The following is a 26,170-nucleotide window of genomic DNA, read 5'->3' on the forward strand; positions in this document are numbered from 1 at the left end:
AATTAATAAAGGTGGGCTGGGGTTGTGGCTCAGAGGTGGGGCACTCTCCTGGCATGCATGAGGCACTGGGTTCAATTCTCAGCACCACATAAATATAAAATATAAAATATTGTATCCACCTATACCTAAAAAATGTTTTTTTAAAAAGAAAAATTTAATAAAGGCTCGGTGCTATAGCTCAGTGGTAAAGCACTTGTGTGAGGCATGTGTGAGGCACTGGGTTCAATTCTCAGCACCACATAAAAATAAAGATATTGTGTGTCCATCCACAACAAAAAAAAATTTTTTTTAAAGTTAATAAAGGCTCAAAAGCACTGAGCCACTGATACAAAATGTATTTTCATCATATAAAAAAGTCACAACAGAAAAGAGGAAATTGAGAAATATTTTTTTGCCTGAGAACAATGATCTAATTAGTTTTAAAATATTTTAACCTTGACACAGTTCTACAATTTAAGCCAAAAAGGGTCTACACTTATGATTGAAAAGAGTAACTTTGGTCCAAGTGAAAGAAAAGAGGAGATCAAAAATTATAATTAGAAGCCAGGAGCGGTGGCACACACCTGCAATCCCAGCTGGTTGGGAGGCTGAGACAGGAGGATTGCAAGTTCAAATCCACCCTCAGCAACATCAAGGTGCTAAGCAACTCAGTGAGACCCTGTCTCTAAATAAAATACAAAACAGGGCTAGGAATGTGGCTCAGTGGTTGAATGCCTCTGAGTTCAATCCCTGGTAACCCCCACAGAAAAGAAATAATACTTAGAGTTTCACATAATAGCAATAGCTCCTCGTCTCCCAGAAAATCTACATATACTTAAACCAGTTACCAACACAAAAATTGGAATTAACAAAGCTGAGTGCAACTATACCTTGTACAACAGATCCTTAACTATGATTTTTTAAAAAAAAAATCCATATCCCATGTAATGGGGGACTTACAGATAACACAGCTATCTTATCCCCATATTGGAATTTTGTATCCAAAAGAAAGTCATGTTTCCTATTTCGCACGCCTTGGCAGAAAATGAATAGGAATACATGTTGCGATACACTTGAAAGATAAGACAAAATTATGATGTAGTAAGCAATAAATGGTAAAAAGGCTTGTACCTGTGCATAATATAACAGAGCTGGTTCAATATACTGGTATCCAGGCTGAGGAGTGCAGAGTGGAAGATCCCAGGAGGAAATAATACCACTAATGGAAGGTTATAATTTACATATATGTCACATACCTTTTGGGGAAAATGATAACATCAGCACATAGATTATTTGCCAGAAATCAGCCAAGTTGTTCCAAAGAATTATCAAAATAAATAATAAAAACATCAGGTTTAGATATGCCTGATTCCTAAATAGAATAGGTAGCCATAAGTATGCTGAAAATAAACTTCATCAAATATCAACCTTGCAATGGAAAATTATTTCTAGATCATTATTAAAGGATTTAATTTTTTTCTGGGGGGATGTCTTTGAGTCTGGGAACAGGGTAGACAAAGGAGCATTTCTTTCTCCTTAAGTCCCATGAATACTTATTTATCATATTAGTCAGCAGTTGACCTGGAAAATGAAGGAAAGCATGCTTCTAAGCAAACACATAACACAAGACAATGAGGTATTAATGAAGGAAGAAAGCCAGAAACGTGAGATTATAATGGGTGCTTCATGGTAATAGTTCTATAGTATTTAGTTCTATCTAAATACTATAAAACAATTAAGAGTACTAGTATCATAAAGGCACTAAGTACCAGAATAATATAGGTGGTTGAAAGGTAGGAGATCTGAAAAAACAAAATGATATCTTGGTTTTTGCAAGAGGTTGGTGATATACAGTGGATAAACAAAAAAGTGATGCTAGAAACAGACTTCTGTCTAGGGCCAGTATTACTATAGGTCAATGTATATTAAAGTGGTAGGTAACTGGATCAAAAATAAAACACATTTGTTTTTATACTTTATTTTATGAAAGTCATTTACTCAGATGAAAATACAATAATCAACTTTAAGATGTGCGGTTATCTTAACCATGCTAATAAGTTCATAGCACACCTTGATGGTTGTCCATGAAATTTAAATAATGGGCTAGAACACTTAACAGCTATCACAAAATCTAAACTGGAAAAATGGAATGCATGCTACCTTCTCATAGAAATCCAAAATGAAGTGCAACAAGAAAGTACTGTTACTCTCCAATCGCATTGCAGTAGTGGACAGCCATCCTACATAGTCAATCAGTTTAGACACAGAGTCCATGGATCCACCCAAAGTTGTCTCTCTGCAATAAAGAAATGCATAACATTCAGATACAGAACAGAGAAAGTGTTCACAATTTCCAAGCTAAAAGAAGATAACATATAGCAAGAAGCTGATAGGATACAAAATGAGGACTATCAGTACTCCAATGTATAATTCCCTTTAGAAAATCACACTGATGAGAGCTGGGGTTCTTGCTCAGGCCCTGGGATAGTTCCTCAGCACCACATAAAAATAAGTAAATAAAGGTATTGTGTCAAACTGAAAAATAAATATTTTTTTTAAAAATCACAGAGATGAATCATAAAACTACACTTAGCCCTCTAAGGAACCATTAAGATCAATTCATAGAACATCCTCAATAACCAGACTCTACTAGTAATTATGAGAGGGGGGGAGGATTAAGTTCTAGATATTTTAAATAATATTACCAATGTGTAGGGATCCTAATAGGATATTTCTAGAAATTGGGGGAATGAGTTCATGACAAAGCAACATGAAAAATTCAGGATAAAATCAGAAAATTAACAAAATGATAAAGCAAGCCAGGAAAAAAAATAATGAGGACTAATTAATCTCAACCAAATCATAAGTGGTTTAAAAGGATAAACACTAAAATGACTTTGGGAATCATTTCTTATGCCAGAACCATTGCAAAACAATGAGTAAAACTTAATACATAAATCAAAACCCAGTTTTGCTTGAATTCTTCAGCTGAAGATTCTGTTAAAATATTTTCACTTGACCCAGGCATGGTAGCATACACTTATAATCCCAGAGACTCAGAAGGCTGAGGCAGGAAGATCAGCAGTTCAAAGCCAATCTCAGCAAATTAGCAAGGCTCTAAGCTACTTAGCTAGACTCTCTCTTAAAATAAAAAAACAAACAAAACAAAACTGGAAATGTGATTCAATGGTTAAGCACCCTGGGTTTTACCCCCAGTACCTATATGTATATATATTTACCACTGAAATTCAATCTAATCCTAATATTAAAATAACAAAATTTTTGGCATCTTTCATTCTTTTAGTAAAAAGCAGATCTGGGTAGTTTATATTCTTCCCAAATCAATCTCTTTAAATCACACTGGGCATAATTAGTTCAACCTATCCATTTCTCAGACTTTGTTTCAATCTGCTATTAAGTAGATTAGGAAAAGACCTGCAATGTGAATTCATAGCTTTACCCTCCTATCCATGTAGTCAACAATGTTTAAGAACAGAAAAAAAAATAATAACATAGTGTGTGTGTGTATGTGTATATACATACGTACATATATATAGTCTCAAGCTTGAGAGATGATGATTCTACCACTTCCACTGTGATGGTTCAGTGTCAGAACAAGGAAGGAAGGATTAGGAGACTATTCAAATAGTTGGCATCCATACTATCAGCGGGCTACCTGCAAAGCTGAGTTTAACTATGGTTTTTGAAAGCACTTGGCAAGTGTGTCTGAAATAATTTGAAATGATGATGATTGCTCAGAATACCTTTAAAAAAACTTTTTTTAAAGGGAGAGGGAGAGGGAGAGGGAGAGGGAGAGAGAGAGAGAGAGAGAATTTTTTTTAATATTTATTTTTTAGTTTTCTTTCGGCGGACACAACATCTTTGTTTGTATGTGGTGCTGAGGATCGAACCCGGGCCGCATGCATGCCAGGCAAGCGCGCTACTGCTTGAGCCAAACCCCAGTCCCTTTAAAAATTTTTTTTAGCAGTTCTGGGGATTGAACCCAGGTCTTCACGCAAGCTGGGCCAGTACTCTACCACTGAACAGCCTCTTCTGAAATGTCTTACCACAGGGCACTATTGGCATTTTGGATGAAACAATTCACTATTCAGGACTTCCTCCTACTCCCTCACAATTTCAGCACTTTTTTAATATTTAATTTTTAGTTGTAGTTGGGCACAATAACAATACCTTTATTTTTATGTGGTGCTGAGAATCAAACCCAGAGCCTCACATTTGCTAGGTAAGTGCTCTACCACTGAGCCACAACCCCAGCCCAGCATTTTCAGCATATTTAGCATCCCTAGCTGCTGCCTGCTAAAAGACAACAGCACCCTCTTCCCAGTCACTATGACAATTAGAAATGTCCTTGGAGAACCACTACTGAAAAATGTTTCCTATCATTCTCTAGTTGTGGTCTAGAACTACAATTTACTTCCTTTTTGACAGTTATATGACATATGATAATATGATAGAACTATAGCATTGCATTCATATCTCTAAAAGGAATTATTGAGAACTAAAGAGCTAAACCATACAATACCAAATATTATAATGAGAAAAGTTATATATACACACACACACACATATATATTAATTTATTTGTTTGACAAATTTTAGAAAGCACTCCTCCTTTGTAGATGTTCTCCCTGAATTTATAACACTAATAAAGAAAGATTCTAGGATTCTTGAAAAGAAAATATAGAAATTGTAAGGTACCTATTTCAGGGGTGTCTCAGGGGTGTCTTAGACTTACATTGCAAGTTGGCCAAAGGTTATAGACACAAACTACTCTTAATAGAATTTCTTCATAATAGTGACTCTCAAACCTTAGTTTACACAATAATTATGTAAGTATTAAAAAAAAAAAAAGATTACTGGGACATCTCCAGAGTTTTACCCAGTATATCTAGGGCAGAGACTGAAAATTTTAATCTCTAACAAGTTTCCAGATGATGCTTACACTACTGTTCCAGAGACCACATATTGAGAAACACAGCATTACAAAACATTTTCACTATCCACTAACAATCCATTTTAATCTAAAAACAATCAGGTATATATGTAAACATTACAATAATGGATATGATTAATTTAAAACAAATTTTCATGCTACCCTCAAGAAGGTTCTATCCTCTATTCCTCTAAAACAAATGAGAACACTATAGGGATAAGGATATAAGGAAAATGGGCCTGAGCTTATATTTTAATCAGTTATATGCAACTGAATCAAAGGGGAATTTGAACACCAGTTACATATTTGAACATATTAAGAACTATTAGCCAGGCAAAGTGGGGCACACTTGTAATCCCGGCAACTCGGGAGTATGAGGCAGGGGGATCACAAATTCGAAGTCTGCCTCAGTAACTTAGTGAGGCCTTAAGCAACTTAGCAAGACCCTGTCTCCAAAAAAAGAAAAAAACAGGGCTGGGGATGTGGTTAAGCACACCTGGGTTCAACCCCTGGTACACCCCAAAATATTAAGAACTATTATTTTTTTTAGATATCATAATGGTACCATTATTCTACAGTTGAGATGGTATCTGAGTTTTACTTTAAAAGTAAAAGGGAGGATGTGGAGAAAAAAGAACACTTCATAGTCATACATGCTAGTATAATCTATTTTGACAAAATAATAAAAAGGAACACTTTTACATTGTTGGTGGGATTCTAAATTAGTATGAGCACTATGGGAATCAGTATGAAGGTTCCTCAAAAGACTAGGCATGGAATTACCATATAATCAACGTATACCACTCCTCAGTATTTATCCTGAGTCATCATACTACAGTGATACATGCATACCCATGTTTAGAGCAGCACAATTCACAACAACCAAATTAGTGAACCAGCCTAGGTGTCTATCAATGGCTGAATGGATAAAGAAAATGTGGTATATATACACAATGGAATTTTATTCACCCATAAAGAGACATGAAATTATGTCATTTGTGGGGAAATGGATGGAACTAAAGACCATCATGTTAAGTGAAATATGTCAAACTCAGAAGGTCAAGGTAGTATATTTTCTCTCCTATGTGGAACCTAGAGAGGAAAAAAGGAAAGGAAAGGTGGGAGTGGATTTCCTAAAAATCAAAGGGAAACCAATAGAGGGAAAGGAACAAGAGATGGTAGGTAGAGAAGAAAGAGTGAGTGCTGGGGAGTGATAGTCAACAAACTTTATCATTATATTGTGTGCATGTACAAATGAAACAACAAATCTCATCATCATGTACAACTATAATGCACCAATAAAAAAAATGTGGGGAGTCAGGCACAGTGGCATATACCTGTAATCCCAGCGGCTTGAGAGGCTGAGGCAGGAGAATCATGAGTTCAAAGCCAGCCTCAATAACTTAGGGAGGCTCTCAGCAACTTAGAGAGACCCTGTCTCTAAATTAAAAATACCAAAAAGGGCTGGGGATGTGGCTTAGTGGTTAAACACCCCTGGGTTCAATCCCTAGTACTATCCCCCCTCACCCCTGCCAAATGTAGGTGGAAAGTAAACAGGAAGTAAAAGAAGCCAGATGCAAAAGGCCACATTTTGCATGGTTCCATTCATATGAAATTGTCGGGAGCCACTCTGGGAATACACGTGCTTAAGTCCTGAGCAAGAGATACTGAACAATTATTACACCCCACAATAACGTAGGCTTTACCTCTGCTCAGGCATGGCTCCAGGAGCAGGCATTTCTGGTGGGGCTGAGTTACACTCACCTGTTCCTTTGTAATCCTGCCCCTTGCCCTCAATAAAAGTCAACTCAAGAACATGCACTCCCTCTCTCTTGTCAGCATCTCGTGCCAGCCTCTTGTTCTCCTTGTGGGAGCCTGAGGCCGGGAGCCAGGGAAGCTATCCTGAAGCTTACAAAAAGGTATTCCATGTCTGTATGATATTTTGTGTTACCCCAAAATTCACATGAGTGACTTTGGTTCAGTTGCCTACGCTGAACGGGGGCAGCAGATTGGCACCAAACGAGAGGCACTCATTGTGAATTTGGCAGGTTGACTTTGGTTAAGCACATTTAGAAAATAGAAAACATATTGCAGACGAAGAGTAAAGAATGCTAATCTTGACAGGGGACACTAATCGTAACATGGGGAATTCAAAGTCTTCAGAGAGAAAAATCTACTTCATGATCCTAGAGACGTTAATTAATCGTAGGGGAAAACAGATCAAGAGAGCCCAGCTCACTAAATTCCTACAAATAGTCAATGATGTCTGTTCATCGTTTTTCCAAGGAAAAATTGCCTAATTTACATACTTGGGAGAGGCTAGGTGGAAAGCTGTTTAAAGGTTGCCTCTCCGCTAAACTACCCAGAGGTACAATAGAGAATATTCAGAAAGTCTGGACTGCCTTACAAATGTGTCTTTTCATGGACCGAGAAGAGGACCACTGGTCCTCCAACGAATTGTTGGAAGGGCTGCAGAATGCAATTAGGACCTTTGAACATGACAGCCTTGTGCGGTTCCAAGATGAATTTCTCTGTCTGTGCCTGGGCTTAAGGGTGGAGTCAAGTCACGCCCAGTCTGTAGCTTGTAAACCTCAGACAGAAAGGCTTGGGGCAAGACCTAAGACTATTCAAATTACAGCAGATGGGGCAAAGAGTGATTCACAAGCATGTCAGTGAAACTGGTTGGTAGGGGTGGGTGCTATAGAGGAAGCCAGCCTGGATTGAGCGTCAGGAAGTCAAATCCAAGATGGAAGGGAGGAAACCACAAGGGAAAATTCCAGAGAGGCCAAGCTGCAGAGTTCAGAGGATTCCCAGTCTGATGAAGAAAGTGAGCTGGGAATGGGTTTTAATAATCTCTGGTTGAGTGGTCCTGCTTCCGCCATCTGGACACAGCCACTCCCCTCCGGGAGAAAGAGGTTCAGCCACTCTGAACCTCTGGCCAAACTCTCACTGCTCCAACGTGGATTTAAGGGTGCATTGGGGGAAGGAGAAGACATTACAGGTTTCTAGCTTTTTCCAGTTTTTCAGCAGGTAGACAAGCAAAACCAGCGTGTTTGAATGCACACTGTGGTTCCTTTTAAAACTATGAAGGAGCTGAAAAATGCTTATTGCACTTGTGCTCCAAGTTCACCTTTTGTTCAGAGCTTGATTGAATCAATCTGTAGTAAGCCATTACCACCTCATGACTGGATTACGTTAGTCAAAACATATCAATCCAGAGGTGATTTATTATTATGGAGATCAAACTGGACTGATTTCTGCACTGAACAAGCTGAAAGGAATCATAGACATGGTACTGACAATCCCATAGAGATGTTAACTGGAATGGGACCATTTGCAGATTTAGAATAGTTAAATTATGATTTACCAATTTATGATCAGATTAGTACGTGTGCTAGGAGAGCCTGGAGAGAACTATCAAACAAAGGTGAAAAAATTTTAGATTTCAGTCAGATCAGGCAAGGACCAGAGGAAAAATTCTCGGATTTTGTAGCTTGCCTTTACCAGGTGGCTAATAGGACCACTGGTGACTTAAATGCATCTGAGATTTTGGTCAAACAATTAGCTTTTGAAAATGCCAAAAGTCTGCCAGGAAATTATCCAACCCCATCGGAAAAAAGAAACTCTTTCTAAATTTATTTGCCTTTTCTCTGATGTGAGTCCGGTGCAATCACAAGGTTTGACAATTGTTGTGGCTTTAAAGCAAGTTTTACAGCCTCAGTCTAGGAGATGACACTCTCAGAGGCAATGTTTTAACTGTGGTAAGACTGGGCAGATGGCTAGGGACTGTGGTTCGTCATGCAGCCAGGGAGATCCACCTGGTTCCGGCTGGCACCATTGAAGAGGTGACCATGTGGCATGGAGAGGCTCCGGCAGGCATTGCAGAGGTGGCCAGCTGCCATTTGTGGCAGCTTTACAACCACTTCCATCTTTACTGCCAGGGAAACTGGACATAGGGCCTGCCCCAGCCACACCAAACAGTAGGGGCTCTGCAGTTTACACCAGAAGAGGAGCCATGGGCTCACAGTCAGACATCATCAAGCCTAGCCCAGCTGGCCTGGCATTACTATGCTTCCGGGATGCTTCCACCCCAGGGGCCGAGAGCTTGGGACTCTGAGTAGCCTTGGGACTAATTTTAACTCCTGAAATGGGCCCAAAACAAATTCCTACAGGGATTAATGGGCCTCTGCCGCAAAATACCATAGGCCTAGTGTTAGGATGAAGCAATTTAAGTCAAAGAGGAATTCAAATATTGCCGGGTGTTATTGATCCAAATTTTGAAGAAGATTGTTGAGAGCCACAGTTTAGTGGGAATGACACCTGGCATTTTGCTAGAGGGAATGGTTGAAAGGTGACCCTGCTCCGGGATTAGGGCGGATCCTACTGCTTTGGGCACCAGCTACTTTGGAGTTCCCGTTGAGTTATTGCAGGGGTTCAGAGAGAATTGGCGCGCGGAGCCTGAGCCCGGTGGAGGGAGTGTGTTCCCGGAAAGTGTGTGTAGAGTGCCAGTGAGAGTTTGGGAATAAAGAGTTGCTGTTTGAACCTACAAGGCTTTGTGGCGGCTCGGTTATTTGTGCCCAGACAGACTGCGGCAAGAGATCAGGGTTACTGTTCAATCAATTGCATTATTCAGCTTTCTCCAAGGGATGTGATAGCACAATTAATATTCTTGCCTTGTCACTCCTCCAATGGCCCAGGTGAAAACCCAAGTTCCAGGTCCCTGGACCAGGTGTATTAGGCTCAATTGGTTAGACAGGAGCGCCCTCTATTGAATCTTAAAATCAACCATAAAAATTTCAGAGGTGTGTTTGATGCAGGAGCAGACAAGTCAGTTATTTCTAGCAGGTACTGGCCAAAGAATGGCCTTTACACATTGCACCTTCCAGCTTAGAAGGGATTGGTCAAATTTCTCAACCTGCACAAAGTGCTCAATATCTTTGGTGAGAGGATAAAGATGGTAATTGTGGAGTCTTTAAACCCTATGTCCTAGACACCTTGCCAGTAAATTTATGGGGTCAAAATATTCTAAGCAGCTTGAGTTTGTTATTAATAACTCCAAACTCCATTGTGTCATTTCAGGGACTTAATCAAAAATTTATTTCTCCTAGGAAATTTGAAGGGAATTCACATGAAGGGTATGTACCTATAACCTAGTCTCCCCAGAGAAAACTAGTTAATTCATCCAGCCAAAACTTTTGGCAGGGGCACTGACTTTCTTCCCGCCCCCACCCCCCAAAACAAAACAAAACAAAACCAAAAAAACATCAGAAAAGATTAACTGGCTCACAGAAGAGCCAATCTGGGTTTGTCAGTGGCCCTTAACAAGGGAGAAACTTAAAAGAGCCAATATGTTGGTCCTGGAACAACATCAGGCTAACCATATAGAACCTATTTTTAGTCCAATTTTTGTAATTAAGAAAAAGTGTGGTAAATGGAGGTTGTTGCAAGATCTCAGGACAATTAATTGTGTTACCAAGCCCACAGGAGCTTTACAACCACAGCTTCCTTCTCTTACAGGAATTCCTTTAGATTATCATCTAATGATGATAGATCAGATCTAAAAGATTGGTTCTTCACTATCCAGATGATTGTAAAAACATTTGCTTTTAATGTTCCAGCAATAAATTTTAAAGAACTAGTTAAGAGATATTGCTGGAAAGTATTATCTCAGGGTATATGTAATAGTTCAACTCTTTGTCAAAATTTTGTGGCACAAGCTATCACACCAATAAGGGAAAAATTCCCTGATGCATACATTATTCATTTAATGGATGATATACTTTTAGCTCATGCTAATCCAGATGTACTTTTAAAAGTTTTTGCTCAATTAGAAAATTCACTTACTGCGATACGTTTGTGCATAGAACTGAAAAGGTGCAAAAACATCTCCTTTTCGGTATCTAGGTAATATAAAAGAAGGACGCACAATTCGTCCTCAAAACTTACAAGAGTCAAAGGATTACACACCCTTAATGATTTTCAAAAATTATTAGGTGATATTAATTGGCTGAGACCATCTTTAAAACTAACAGATTTGAGTCTAGCAGATTTGAGTCTTTTGTTTCAGATTTTACAGGGGGACTGTTCTCCGACTTCTCCTTGTCAGCTCTCAACAGAAGCAAGAACGGCCTTAAAGAAGGTTGAATTTGCTATTAAAAGTGCTCAACTTACAGAATCAACCCACAGGAGCCTACATATTTATTAATATTTCCCACTGCTTATGCTCCTACAGGAGTGATATGGCAATCATTGGGAGTTATTGAATGGATCCACTTAGTTCATTCTCTTCAAAAGTCATTAACTCCTTTTCATGATTTTGTTGCTAAGTTGGTTATTAAAGGCAGAACTCAAGTTTTACAGCTGGTTGGATCATAATCTAATATTGTTTTTATCCCTTATTCTACTCAACAAAATGATTGGCTTTTCCAAACTTCTAATACTTGGCAAGTAGCTTTTGCTAATTTTCCAGGTCAGATAGGAAGTCACTATCCTCATGATAAAATTATTCAATTTGCCTTAGTAACTACATTTATTTTTCCAAAATTGTGCATGCTCAACCAATAGATGGAGCACTATCCGTGTTCACTGATAGGTCAAGTTCAGGTAAAGCAGGTTTATATAGCCATGCTCAGACAGAGGTAATCCTGCACAATGAGCAGAACTTCAGGCTTTCATGTGTGCTTTAAATCATTTTGCAAATGAGTCAATTAATATTTATTCTGATAGTTTACATGCAGTTGGAGTTACAAAAAATATTGAAACTTCACCTACTGGGTACACATCATCATAAGAGTTATTCAATTTGTTTCATACCTTGCAGAAGACAGTTCAAACACATCAACATGCATGTTTTATAGGCCATACACAGGCCCACACTAATCCCCCAGGGCCTTTAACATCAGGTAATGATAAGATTGATAAACTGGTTGCTGTTTGTCAGCAACTGTCTTTGTATGACTGTGCACAGGCTTCACGTTCATTACATCATCAAAATGCTTCTAGTTTGCATAAAAATTTTATTATTACTAGAGAGCAAGTGCGTCAAATGGTACATCAATTCCCACAATGTGTTGTACACATTCCATCTTTACCATCTGGGGTAGATCCCCACGGGTTATGACCAAATCAGTTATGGCAAATGGATGTAACTCACATTCCTCAATTTGGCAAATAATGTTATGTACATGTAATTGTAGATACTTATTCCAGATTTATCTTTGCCACAGACATGCAAAAGAAAATACGCAACATTTTATTTCTCATTGCCTAGCTGCCTTTGCAGTATTAGGATGTCCTTTACAGATTAAAACTGATAATGCACCAGCTTATACTAGCTCTTCTTTTCAGCAGTTCTACCAACAGTTTCGTATTGACCATAAAACAGGTATTCCTTACAACCCTCAGAGTCAAGCCATTGTAGAACGAGCTCATTTATCTATTAAACTGTAATTACAAAAACAGAAAGGGGGAAATAGGACCCCTCCCATAATAACCTTAACCATGCCTTGTTTATTTTAAATTTTCTAAATTGTGACTCAGAAGGTCACATTGCAGCTGAGAGACACACATCTTCCACAGTAACAGATTCTTTAAGCCAAGTTTGGTGGAAAGATTTACAAACAGGTCAATGGAAAGGACCAGATCCAGTGATGATATGGGGTACAGGTCATGCTTGTATTTTCCCAGAAGGTGCATTTTATCCTACTTGGGTACCTGAATGTGCCATCAGACATGGAGGACCTAGAGGTAAGGTTCAAATGACTGAGGATCGATCCAGAGATGACTCCTTACAAGAAGAGGAAGGATGAGGGGGAAAAAAGATGGCCCAGAGAGACCCAACGGTGAAGCTACCCTCATGGAAGTTTTTGAAAAATCTGACGCTGCAGGCTGAGCAGATGATCCAGTAGCAAGGAAGGACTAAGTCTCCAGCTATGAGCTTAAAGCAATGCTAGCTGTATTGAGCTGCCAGGTAACTGGGACACAGGGAGAAACGTATCGACATACTTTCCAGATCCACCTCTAGTACACCCAATGGTATGGACTAGAGAATCCATCCCACTATTTACTAATGACTCACTTATGATGGGAGGTTTTACAGACACCCATAGTACTCCCATCCAGATGACTGGATTTAATTATTCTGGCTGTAGCGGTCAGTTACCTATGTGTTGGTCCCTCAATAAACATGCTGGCTGTCTAAAAGTGTCCTTTGAGGAAAAGAGCAGTTGGGGGGCCTAGACCAGCTAATCATACTGGCCTCAAGTACTCAAAGCCATATTAGAACAGTTATTAAAAGGGATTCTCTCATAACAAGCCAGTCATTTCAGCAGAATGTTCATTAATACCTCACTGTCCTAACCATTCTGCAATAGAAATTGGCACATTCCCTAAATGGATGGATTGTATAAATACCTTCCCAATACAGCATAAATTGTCTAGAAATAATGGGTATATTTTAGATTAGTCTCCGAGGACTGACAAAAAACAATTACATAAGGGTGCTGCCATGACCCCTGGAGGATTTGTTAGTAACATCTTGATCTTCAGGAAAGGTGGCATTCAGAAAGATGGCTGGCATTTGATTGCAGCCTCAGAATGTTTACATTTTACTGACAAACCTTTACCTGACTTTGTAGGCAGAAATTGTAGTAAGGAAGGTTCTTATTATGGCCTGTGAGCCTGTGTTCAATCTCCTTATGTTTTAATTACTAGAGATGTGAAAGTCAAAAGAAAAGATGATATATATCTTGTAGCCTGTAATAAATGTAATTTAACTAATTGTATCACCAGATACAATACAGAGAAGGGAACACTGATACTTCACCAGTCCTCTTTTGTTGTATTGCCAGCTAATATCTCAGAGCCATGGTATACTGATCCTGGTTTTCAAGTGTTACAACAAATACATGCCCAGCTGACTAGACCTAAGTGAGCTCTTGGATTTATAATACTTGGAGTGGCTGCCTTAATTTCATTTATTGCTTCCACGGTCACAGCTTCAGTGGCCAAAATATTCAGCATGCAGACTTTCTTAATAATTTGGCTTAGAACACTTCCAAAGCTCTTTATAATCAGATAAATATTGAGGAAAGGATTGAAACTAAGCTAAATGCCTTAGAAGCTACTGTTATAAATATTGATAATGAGCTTTCAGCTTTAAGGTTCAAGGAAAGACTCAAATGTCATACTGATTATAAATATGTGTGTGTTACTGCTGCCAAATACAGTGCTTCCCAATGGAATTGGGAAATGGTTAAAAACCATTTATTAGATATTTGACAGAACAATAATAATAACTTGGATCTTTTGGAGTTACATCATCATATTCAAGATATACAAAAAAGTAAGATTAATTTTTCAGTTCCTACCTCTTTACCTGATCAAATACTTTAGCGTTGAATGGTTTTAACCATGGAAACATACTAAAACATTCTACATGGTATATTATTGGACTGTTCGCTTTGCTATTAATCCTCTCTTGCAATCATAGGATGTTGTGCCTTCAGAACAAGAATTCTAGATAGCGACTCATCACATACTTTTTCAAATAAAGAAGGGGGAATATATCGGGAGCTGCTCTGGAAATATGCCCTTAAGTCCTGAGCAAGAGATACTGAACAATTATTGCACCCCACAATAACTTGGGCTTTACCTCTACTTAGATAATGAGGCATGGCTCCAGGAGTAGGCGTTACCTGGTGGGATTGAGTTACACTCACCTGTTCCTCTGTAATCCTACCCTTTGTCCCTTTTTTCAGATAGGATGTTCTAAGAAACAGCTTCCCCCAATAAAAGCCAACTCCAGAACATGCACTCCCTCTCTCTCATCAGCCTCTCGTGACTTTCTCTTGTCCCCCTGTGGGAGCCTGAGGTTGGGAGCCAGGGAAGCCATCCTGAAACTTATAAAAAGTTATTCTGTGTCTGCGTGGTGGGCTGGATGGGAGCAGCATGAAAAAAAGGTAAATTAATTGATAAAAAAGTAGATTAGTTGTTGCCAGGGCACAACAGGGGAATGTCTGCTAATAGGCATAGCATTTCTTTGTGGGAATAATGAACACATTCTGAAATTAGATGTACAACTTTGTGAATATACTAAACCCCAAGAAATTGTGTACTCATAAGGATAAACTTTATGCTATGTGTATTAATTATATCTCAAAAAACCCCGATATTTTACAAAAATGATCCAGGAAGTAGAAGGATTTATAGATTAAAAAAAGGTTAATCATAAGTTAACTTTTGAAGGTGGATGATGAGTACCTAGAGGTAACAATGCACTATTTTCTCTACTTTTAATTATGTTTGCAACTTCCTATAATATAAAGTTTTTAAATGCTATAAAATAATGTGGCTGATAATAGAATAATATGATTATGTATTTCCTTGAAATCCAGTCTTTTACTTCCACTTTTAGGGTAAAGCACACATTTAATGGAAATTTGGGCTCTTTAACCCAAAAGTCAAGATAAATTAATACACCTAACCAAATTACACCAGAGGAATGGCAAAAATTACCTCAAAAAATTTCTACTCATCATCAAAATTGGCTTTACATATATAAGAATACATTTTATAAAGTGAGTTAGGCTGAATGGAAGTCAAAGTTGCAATGCTAATCTCAGCTCTCCAGTGTTTTGCTAAGTTAACTCATACCAAGTGCTTTGAGGCTAAAGGGCTGCTTTCTGACATAGAATAGGAGAATTTTCTTTTTGTTGGGAAGAAGAGTGAAAACAAAAAAAGTATTTCAGAAAAGTACTACCAAGCATTTATAAGAAACCATAAGGTTTCATGACACACTATTAAACTTCATATGCAAACATTTTTATATAGATTATCTTTTCTGGAGGACTGTAAGATAACTCACAGAAGACTGCTCGTCAGAGGTTTCATGCGAATGTCCACAGAAAGCCACAACAGCCAGTTCTGCAGTAGCTCTTTCAGACTCTGAAGAACACTACACTGAGGGGGCAAAACAAAACAAAAAAAAAATCATTCAAAATATCATTCAGACATAACAGTGTTCAGAACAGAGGGTAGAGTAGAAGGGACCATAGAGATGACTGTCTTAGAACTCAATAGGTGCTGCTCCAACATGGTAATTCTCCAGGTGACAGATGACCTCAAATACAAGTTTATTTTGCCATTTTCTCTACAAGAAACTCACCTCAACAGGACTGACCTAAAACAAAACTTTTTTTCTCTAAATTATATTCATTTATAACAAATATTATATCATCAAATAAAAACATCCTTTCCAGGAGTGGTAGAGCATGCCTGTAATTCCAGCTACATGGGAGATTGAGGCAGAAGGAGCTCAAGTTCAAGGCCTGCCTAGGCAACTTAATGAGACCCTGTCTCAAAATAAAAAGGGGCTAGCGAGAGAATGTGAAAAAAAGGAACACTTTTACACTGTTGGTGGGACTGAAAAATAGTACAACCACTATGGAAATAAATATGAAGGTTCCTCAAAAGATTAGACATGGAGGGCTGGGGATATAGCTCAGTTGGTAGAGTGCTTGCCTCACATGCACAAGGTACTGGGTTCAATCCTCAGCACCACACACACACACACACACACACACACACAAAGACTAGACATGGAACTACCATATGACCCAGCTATACCACTCCTTGGAATTTATCCTGAAGAATTAAAGTCATCTTACTTCAGCAATACATGCATATCCATGTTTATAGCAGCACAGTTCACAACAATCAAATAACCAAATTAGGAAACCAGCCTAGGTGTCTATCAATGGATAAAGAAAATGTAGTATATATACACAACAAAATTTTATTCATCCATAAATAAACATGAAAATTATGTCATTTGTGGGAAAATGGATGGAACTAGAGACCATCATGTTAAGTGAAATATGTCTAACTCAGAAGGTCAAGGGTTGTATTTTCTCTCCTATGTGGAACCTAGAGAGGAAAAAGGAAAAGAAAGGTGGGAGTGGATCTCCTAAAAATCAGAGAAAGATCAGAAGAGGAAAATGAACGGGGTGGTGGGTAGAGAGGGAGGAGTAAGTATTGGGGACAAATTATATTGTTACAATGTGTGCATGTACAAAGATGTAACAACAAATGTCATTATTGTGTACAACTATAATGCACCAATTAGTTGTGTACAACTATAATGCACCAATTAAAAATGTGGGGGAGGGGTTGAGGTTGTGGCTCAGCAGTGGAGCGCTTGCCTAGCATGTGCGAGGTTCCTCAGCACCACATAAAAATAAATAAAGGTATTGTGTCCAAGAATAACTAAAAAAATATTTTTAAAAATGTGGGGGAAAGGGGCTGGGATAAGCCAGACACAGTGGTGCATGCCTTTAATCCCAGAGGCCCAGGAGGATGAGACAGCAGGATTCCGAGTTCAAAGACAACCTCAACAACCTAGCAAGGCCCTAAGCAACTCAGTGAGACCCTGTCTCTAAATAAATAAAATTTTAAAAAGGGTGGTGATGTGGTTCAGTAGTTAAGTGCCCCTGAGTTCACTTCCCAGTACCAAAAAAAAAACGGGTGAGGGCTGGGATATAAAGTAGAATGATATTATGTAAATTGCTGATAAATGGATGGAACTGGAGAACATTATGCTGAGTGAAATACGCCAAATTCAGAAAGTCAAAGTTCAAATGTTTCTCTTACATGTGGAAGCTAGAGAGAAATAGAAATTTTAAAAGAGGGGGTGGGTGATCTTTTGAAAACAGAAGGGAGAACAATGGAAGAGAGGAAAGGAATGAAAGGGAGGGAGGAGGGATAAGAAAGGGGAATGAGAACAGAATGAAATTAACCAAACTATGCCACATACAAGTACAAACATATTATAATGAATTCCACTTTTTTTGTATAAATATAATACACCAACTTAAAAATTAATTTAGAGTTCTGGGGAGTGATAATGGCCAAATTATACTGTTACATTATGTGTATGTATGAATATGTAAAACAACTCCCAACATTATGTACAGCTATAATGTACCAATAAATAATGTGGAAAAATTATTTTAAAAACCTAAGTAAAATTAAAAGGGGTGGGGATGTAGTTCAGTGGTAGAGAGCCCCTGAGTTTAATCCCCAGTGGATGCATGGGAACCAAACAAAAACAACAACAAAAAATTATCCTTATTGTCCCCTCTTAGAGATCCTTTGAAGTTGCTACAGATGAGTTTTCCACCCCTTGTACCTTGTGATCCACAAGTACAAGTTACTTTCTTAATATTTATTTTTTATTTATAGGCAAACACAATATCTTTATTTTTTTTATTTTTATGTGGTGCTGAGGATTGAACCCATTGCCTCACACATGGTAGGTTAGTGCTCTACCTCTGAGCCACAACCCCCGACCACAAGTTACTTTCTTTTTGAAGGTCATAAAATTTATCTTCTCTGACTTTGAAAATCAAATAATTCTAATCTTTCCTTTCTCAGGCTTTGCCTTGATTTCCCAGGATTGCCTTCACATATAAAAAAGTAGGAGTCATAATAGAAATTCACCCAGGGTATTAATGATTATAAACTATAGAATCTATAAATCTGAAACCTTTCTTAAATATCTTTAATAAAGAATGGCCTAGTTACAGGAATACTTCCAACAATAGGGTGCATACTACTACTTCACAGAACAGTTCAATTACTTTTTTTTTCCCTAGAAATTGATACTTCAGTCCAACATGGTGGCCCACACCTATAATCCCAACAACTTGGAAGGCTGAATCAGGAGTATCACAAGTTTGAAGGCAGCAATTTAGTGAGACCCTGTCTCAAAAAATAAAAAGGGCTGAGGATAGAGCTCAGTAGTAAAGCATCCCTGGGTTTAATCCCCAGTACCCACCCCTACACACACACACACACACAAAAAAAAAGAATAAAAAGAAAAAAAAAGAAACTGATACTTCATATTCATATTAAAAATATGTCCAAGTTGAAAGCAACCTGAGTCATCTAAAACAATATTGACTTAGAAAATCCCTCTGCCAGGGAATTTTATAATTTGAAAAAAAAAAATCAATATTACAATGCTAAATGTACAAATTAAAAAAGTTTATTTCCCCACCCACCTACTCTGCCGCCACAACAAAGGAAGGTTTTCATGTTTATGGAAGGGGACATGTTTTTTTTTTTTTAAAAAAAAAAGGTAAGAAGATGTGTATGTAGAATCTTTTCTACATACTCATCCCTAGTAGACAAATGTTAAACCTCTGCTTGACCTCCTCCACTGTTAGTAAATACATACTACCTGTGAAAATCCTTTATTCCTTTTTAAGTCTGCTCTGCCTGTAATAAGATGCTGCCTTCTAAGCCAGGCATAGTTATGTACACTTGTAATCCCAGCAACTCACGAGGCTGAGGCAGGAGGATGGCAAGTTCAAGGCCAGTCTCTGCAACTTAGCAAGGCCCTAAGCTACTTAGCAAGACCCTATCTCAAAATAAAAAATAAAAAGGGGTGGGATGCAGCTCAGTGGTAAAGCACCCCTGGGTCCAATCCCCAGTACCTAAACAACTAAATAAATACTGCCCTCTAGCTAACTCTGCCTCTTATACAGAGAACTTCCATGTAAAGATCCTTTAAAAACCTGAAAGGAACAAAAAGATCTTACTCTGTTTTTCTTCCAGGAAAAATCTCCCTAGTTCTTTTACTATCTCAGGCTAAAAAGTTTGAAGTTATCTTGTATCCTTCATGCTTTATTTCCAGTCACCAAATCCTATCAAGTTTTTCCTTCAAAATGTCCAACTTATTCATTTCCTTCCCAATTCCACTATAATTACCCTATACCAGTCCTTCACATCTCTATCCTCCTAGCTAGTCTCCCATATTCTAGTCTCATCTCCCAAACCCTAATTCTTTCTCCATGGCTGCTAGACCCTTGTATTTGAAGCACTCTATCAAGTGCACATTGCAGTGTTGAATGCTTTAGCAAAGGAACAGCAGTATGTATATGTCACATGAAGATGCTCAAGACAGCTATCTATTCCTACAACAGAAACTAAATAGAAATAATAATGGAGAAATGACTAAATAGATTGTAGTACTATGACTATGGTGCCATTATTAGAAATATTATGAAGACTATGTGGAAACATGGAATTCTTATGCAATGATAACTTTGTATTTGGTTTTTAAAATTTATGTCCATTATGTCTGAAACTGTAGAAAATGATAAATCAATAAGAACAAAAATTGAACAATTAACGTTCCAAAGCAAAGACATCATGGTTATGGAGGGTTTATGGGGCTTTTCCTATACAAAATTCTACAATGAAAAAAAAAATTTTATCACAGACACAATCAATCAGGCACAAACAAAATATACTAGAATGTTAAAATACTTTTTATAGATTTTAAAATATTATTCATTTATTAAACTAAGGTGGTAGTCAAATCATACAATAATAAGGCAATAATAAGTTACTATAAAGCCCCTGAAACTAATTGAATTTCTAGCTAATTCTACCCTATTTCATGTTTCTATTATTCTTAGTCACCTCCTAAAATATATGCTCCTTTGGATATTTATCCTTATATTTCTCTGTGCTTCATGTCCCCTTTCATTAATCCTACCCTTCTCAAATCTCTCAGTTGCAATACCCTAAACTTTTATTCAATGTTAACCTACACCCACACATTCATATTCTAAAAGTATGCTTCTCTTTTTACCTTAATTATATTCTGATTCTGGCTTAGTGGTTAAGAACTTCTGGGTTCAATCCCTGATACCAAAAACAAAACAAAATAAAAAATCAAATAGACCTTCTATTTAATCAGGTGACACAGGGGAAAAAATTCTCCTTGTTTCAGAATGTTTACAAATATTTTATCAGCTACAGAACCTCATAAGTCAAACAACTACCAACAGATGAATTGAAGACCCCTATTTTAGATTGCATTTTGCTAGTTTTTCTCATGACTTTGACTATTCTTTGGTTTTCAAAACACAAAATTGTCTATCTCCAACATTATTTCCAAACAATTATTTCTCCTTCCTTGTGTAAAAAACCCTTTCTCCTTTGATGCTCACATTATCCAACTACATTACCATTTACATTTTTGTTTGTTTTAGCAGTTGCTGAGGATAAAACCCAGGGCCTTATGCATGGTAGGAAAGTGTTGTATCACTGAGCTATACCCACATCCCCCCACTTTATTTCCCCAAATCTCTACTATCTATCTCCTGGAAACTCATCCACATTCATTGAGGACCTCAACACTCTGCTTCGTATCCTGCCATTGACAACTCAGTTATGTCAGTGTCCCCCCAAAGGTAATCCACTCAACACTTCAGCTTTATTTTCTTGACCTTAAATCAAACAGCCTTCACTTTCACTTACCTTACCTACTTCTACAGCCACACACTAGATTCTGTCATAACCTAAATTGAACCACCACTGAAATCTACTACTTTTGTGTTGTAACTTTCTATTTTTCCTGCCTTCCTATTTTTCTTCACACCCTCAACTCCAACTAACTATACTCTTGCTATTCAACTTCACATTCAATCCTTTGATTACTTCATTTTAACTTCTATTTTCAAGCTTAACCTTCTCTTATCCTTATTTCTCTATATAGAACAGACCACACTGTCAATCATTCTCAATTCTCTTGCACTCCATTCAATCATCAAAACTCCAGATTCATTCAATTTTTTTTATATTTATTTTTCAGTTGTAGTTGGACACAATACCTTTATTCATTTATTTTTTTATGTGGTGCTGAGGATCGAACCCAGCCTAGCACATGCTAGGCTCTACCACTGAGCCACAACCCAGCCCCAGATTCATTCAATTTTAATACATATTTTCTTTTCTTCATTATTAAGCTGAAGAAAATTACAAAACTAAATGTGTTAGTGCCACTCCAAATTTATGTTCTCCAACTTCAGCTGGACCCTTAATGAAGCTCAATAATTCTTTATTTGTCTTTGATCAGTGCATGTTCTTGCTCCCCTCCCCATCTGCGTAGGCTGTCCTACCTAGATAACCACCCCAAGTCCTTCTACTTAATTCTTTCCTGTGTAACATGCTTCCTATTTTGAAAACTTTAACAGTCTTAGGCACAAATTATTTTATTTTCTTGCCCTTTCTTCCAACTCTACAAATATATCTACATATCTACCTAACAATATGTCCTTCCCCATACAGTTTTAGAAGATAAGTGGTGCCTCCCATTTCTCACCATCCATTCAAGCAAACCCCTTTACCTAGTCCCCAACCCTTGTTTAAGTATTTATTTAGAGACAGGTTCTCACTGAGTTGCTTAGTGCCTCACTAAGTTGCTAAGGCTGGCTTTGAACTCGCAATTCTCCTTCCTCATCCCCCCAAGCAAGCTACAGGGATTATAGGCGTGTATCACCATACCTGGCTCCTCTACCTAGCCTTAATTCAATACTTTCATGTTTCTTCTGGAACCTTATATCATTAACTATCCCCTATCTTTCCTCAATTTTCAGCCTGTCTCCGTTTTTAACTAGCTCTTTCGGCTCTATGTATAAACACTCAGGTTTTTCTCTCTCATTCTGGGGGAAATAAACAAGCAAATACAACTTCCTTTCAAAGTCCCAATCAAAATATCTCTTTCTGAACCTCTTCTTTTTAGGCAAATATGAAGCATGCTCTGTAACCACTGTCTTCACTTTTTTTTTTTCCTATAATGCTGGGGATCAGCCCAGGGCTTTGCACATACTAGGCAAACACTCTACCACTAAATTATATCCCCAGCTGTCTTAATTTTTTCACTTTGTATTCACCCTTCAAACCTCACAACCTGGCTTCTGGATCCACACTGTATTAAAATTAGTCACAAACTTAGCCAAAATCTCGGTATTGTTAATTCCAAAAGAAAAAAAAGAAGTGACATCTTTCCTGGAATATTTGGCAACAGTATTCCTTAACTCCTTCATGATATCCTGTATTCCCTTTGTTTCCTTGCATTATTCTTCTCCTAGTTCTTTTCATACCTGTTAATTCCTTAAGGTAGCTTTACAGACTCTCCTCATTTTTAGCTTCAGAATTAAATACTGAATATTCCCTTGAGTTCTATCCTTGAAGACTGTCTGTTTTCCATTCCATCTTCCCTCCCCCATCCCACCTCTCACTTTCATAGAAATACATGTATGTATGCATAAATGTGTATGTGCATTTTTGGTTTAACCATAAGAAACTGCTAATTGTCTACCATCTTTGACCTACATTTGGCAGTTGTGTATGGTTCAACCCAATGTTTATAGATAAATAGCTCTTTAGTGGAATAAGATAAAAATATAGAGCTGGGGCTATAGCTCAGTGGTAGAGTGCTTGCCTAGCATGTGTGAGGTACTGGGTTTTATCCTCAACATGGCAAAATATAAATAAATGAAATAAATGTATTGTGTCCATCTATAACTATACACACACACACATATATATATAATAAAAATAAACAGAAAAACCCAAATAGAAGATTGAGAGAAAATTACAAAAAATAAACTACAAAATGGAGCCTCTGAAAATTTATTAGCTAGAAGAATTGGTGTGTATTTTCATATGAATGATAACACTGATCAGATAGTAAAAGTTATAAGCAATATAAATAAATCATATACACTGGGTTGGAAGGTGGTGGACTAGAGGTGGCTACATTCTTAGATGCACCATGGCATGACACCAAAGTAGCAGGCATACAGTTTTTCAGTGAGGTGGGTGAAAGAGGGATTTCACTAACATTTAATATTGGCCACTTAAGTGCTTAGGGACGCCGAAATTTCAGTACAGGAAACAAAGAAGAAAGCCTACTACCTGCAGCCGCTGTAACATACTCACCATAGACAAAGGGAGGGGAAGTAAAGGAAGCCACATTCCAAGCTGTCATGTGCAGATAAACATGAGATCAAAAACACTGCCTACTGGGCTTGGGCTGTGGCTCAGTGGTAGAGCACCTGCCTCTCATGTGTGAAGCGCTGGGTTCAATACTCAGTACCACATAAAAATAAATAAATACTGTGTCCATCTACAACTAATGCCTACGCTTATCTGACCCAAGAAGCTGCACTATGTGCAGGTTCTTGAAAAGTGCTCTCAGGTACTTAAATAAGTGAGCTCTGTGTCTCAATTGGTCATGGAGAGCTGACATGGGAGCCATTTTAGGAGAGTATGCTCCCAAGGCATCTGTGGGACTCGGGAGATAAGAACACACACAAACACACAAACACACACACACACAAATATCCTGCAGGTGCCTATCGAGGGACCTAGGCAGTACCTGGCTGAACATGAGAAATGGCATTGGAGTAGACTAAACTCAGGGGGATTCTAGTCAGAAGGGCCAAGGGGAGTCTTCATGTCTTGTGGCTCACATGACCAGATGAAGTGGGGAGCCTCTGGGAACAGGGGTGAATACATTCAGGGACTAGTCCCCAGAAGGCTGTGCTCCTTGGGCAGCAGTGAGAAGAGGACTGGCCCATGATTAGCTTTCTTAGGAAGAAACCCGCATAAGTGATCTGCTAAAGTCTAACCTTAGGAATGGAACAATCCTGCCTTTCCAAAAAAGGTACCATTCAACAAAAGCAAATTAGACCTGAAGCCCTGAGGAATGGAACCAGCTGTCCATGAATTGAGACCACTGAAACTGTGAGCCCTCAAATTAACTCTTTCTCCTCTACAGCTATGCTATTTGGGTCATTTTGTCACAGCAGTGACGAATTGCTGACTAATACATATATCAAACAGCTTCAGTATTAGGCCACTTCAACAGGTAATTCAGAGAGCAACACAAAAACAGGAAGAGGTTAACATCCCCCCACCCCTTGTTCTATCAATACATAGCTCAAAAAAAAATGAAAAGAAAGACTATTAGACGTAGACAAGGACCACCTATTCTGGTCAAATATTTTGACCAACTCAGTGGAGAAGCTCTCTTCAATCTTCACCAAGATTTGAAAAAAAAAAAAAATATATATATATATATTTTTTTTTTTTTAATTTTTTTCTTCGTACTCCTTCCATGTATGTGTATGTGCGTGCATGCAAGCATGTGAATTCTGGCTGTCCTGACTGTTTCAGGGACATATATGCATACACTTATTTGTCTTTTTTTTCTCTCACATTCAGCATTTTAAAAAATGTAATTATCTTTTCCTAGCATTGTTGTGTGAAGGTTTGGGTTCTTTAAACTGATATTATATTATTTTCATGTGTTTATTTCTCTTGTTTCTCCATCTTCTCCTGCTAAAGGCCAAATTCTATTGTTTTCCATTGTTCTCTCCCAATACCTTGCTTCTATTATTTTTCCCCTCACTCTGTATAAAGATCACATGACATACTCTTCTGTATTCTGTTCACTTTCTGAAACTATAGTCTTTTCTAACTTCCCAACACAGTTCCTGTATTTTTACTCTCGTTCAGAACTAAATGGTTTATATAACTCCTGCCCCCACAATAAATGCTAACACCATCATTACTACTGTGGATGATCTAGTTGATGCCTGCTATTTGCTTTAAAGGCAGACTAGTTCATGGTTATTGTTTTCACTGCTGATAATTGCTGAATCCACCCTTCCTTCTTTATTGGTGGCAATTAACATTAAAGATGGCATTGTAGGATCTGGGTATTTACTTTAACACTGTTTACTATTTGCTGTTTGCAACAATTGATACTACTGTTATTTTGTCCCCATTCTGTGAGGTGCGGGAATCTACAGGGACACTAAAAGTTCATGGTTAGAGACTCTGCTGCTGAGCTAAACATTCCCCTGACATTATACCAACTCAAAAAAAGGACAAGACAAAAGGCCCAAGCCATCAACAAGGACCCAAGGAGGAACAACCAGAGTGGGAACTCAGGTCCCACCCCTTGGCTTCTACCCATACATCAAAAACAAAGAGGAACAATGGTTTTCTTGAGAAGCACTGATGTGACATTTGAGTGGTAAACTGAATAGTTGCTTTCTTCATGGAACATAAAACTATTGACAAACTAAACAAAAACAAAAACAAAAAAAAAGGGAGAAGTCCCAGAACAAATAAAATAACTCACACAATAAGAGATAGATCTCTGAAAACATGAGAAAAGAGGCAAACAAAATCTATAAACACCCAACAAAGGATCCCACTGAGAGTAAGGTAGACAAATACCCAGAGAAAGATTATAAAAACTGATTCTCATAGGAATGAATTAAGAGAGCAATTACAGACCAGGTGTGGTGGTACATGCCTATAATCCCAGCAGTCCGGGAGGCTGAGTCAGGAGGCTTATGAGTTCAAATC

General features: G+C 38.0%; 1 protein-coding gene across 1 annotated transcript in view; it reads right to left on the reverse strand.

The window, feature by feature from the left end:
* The window catches only part of Cenpi (centromere protein I), an 81,891-nt gene that overhangs the window by 13,850 nt on the left and 41,871 nt on the right, over positions 1-26,170 (reverse strand). The window contains exons 16-18 of the mRNA XM_046419195.2: positions 15,798-15,892; positions 2,140-2,275; positions 1,111-1,235 (exon numbers count right to left, since the gene is read on the reverse strand). Of these exons, the coding sequence (XP_046275151.1) occupies positions 1,111-1,235; positions 2,140-2,275; positions 15,798-15,892 (356 nt within the window). The remainder of the gene's footprint in view (positions 1-1,110; positions 1,236-2,139; positions 2,276-15,797; positions 15,893-26,170) is intronic.

This window comes from Marmota monax, unplaced genomic scaffold (genome assembly GCF_021218885.2).
Source record: "Marmota monax isolate L192 unplaced genomic scaffold, Marmota_monax_Labrador192_F-V1.1 WCK01_AAM20220418_F8-fsc00206, whole genome shotgun sequence".
Lineage (NCBI taxonomy): Eukaryota > Metazoa > Chordata > Mammalia > Rodentia > Sciuridae > Marmota > Marmota monax.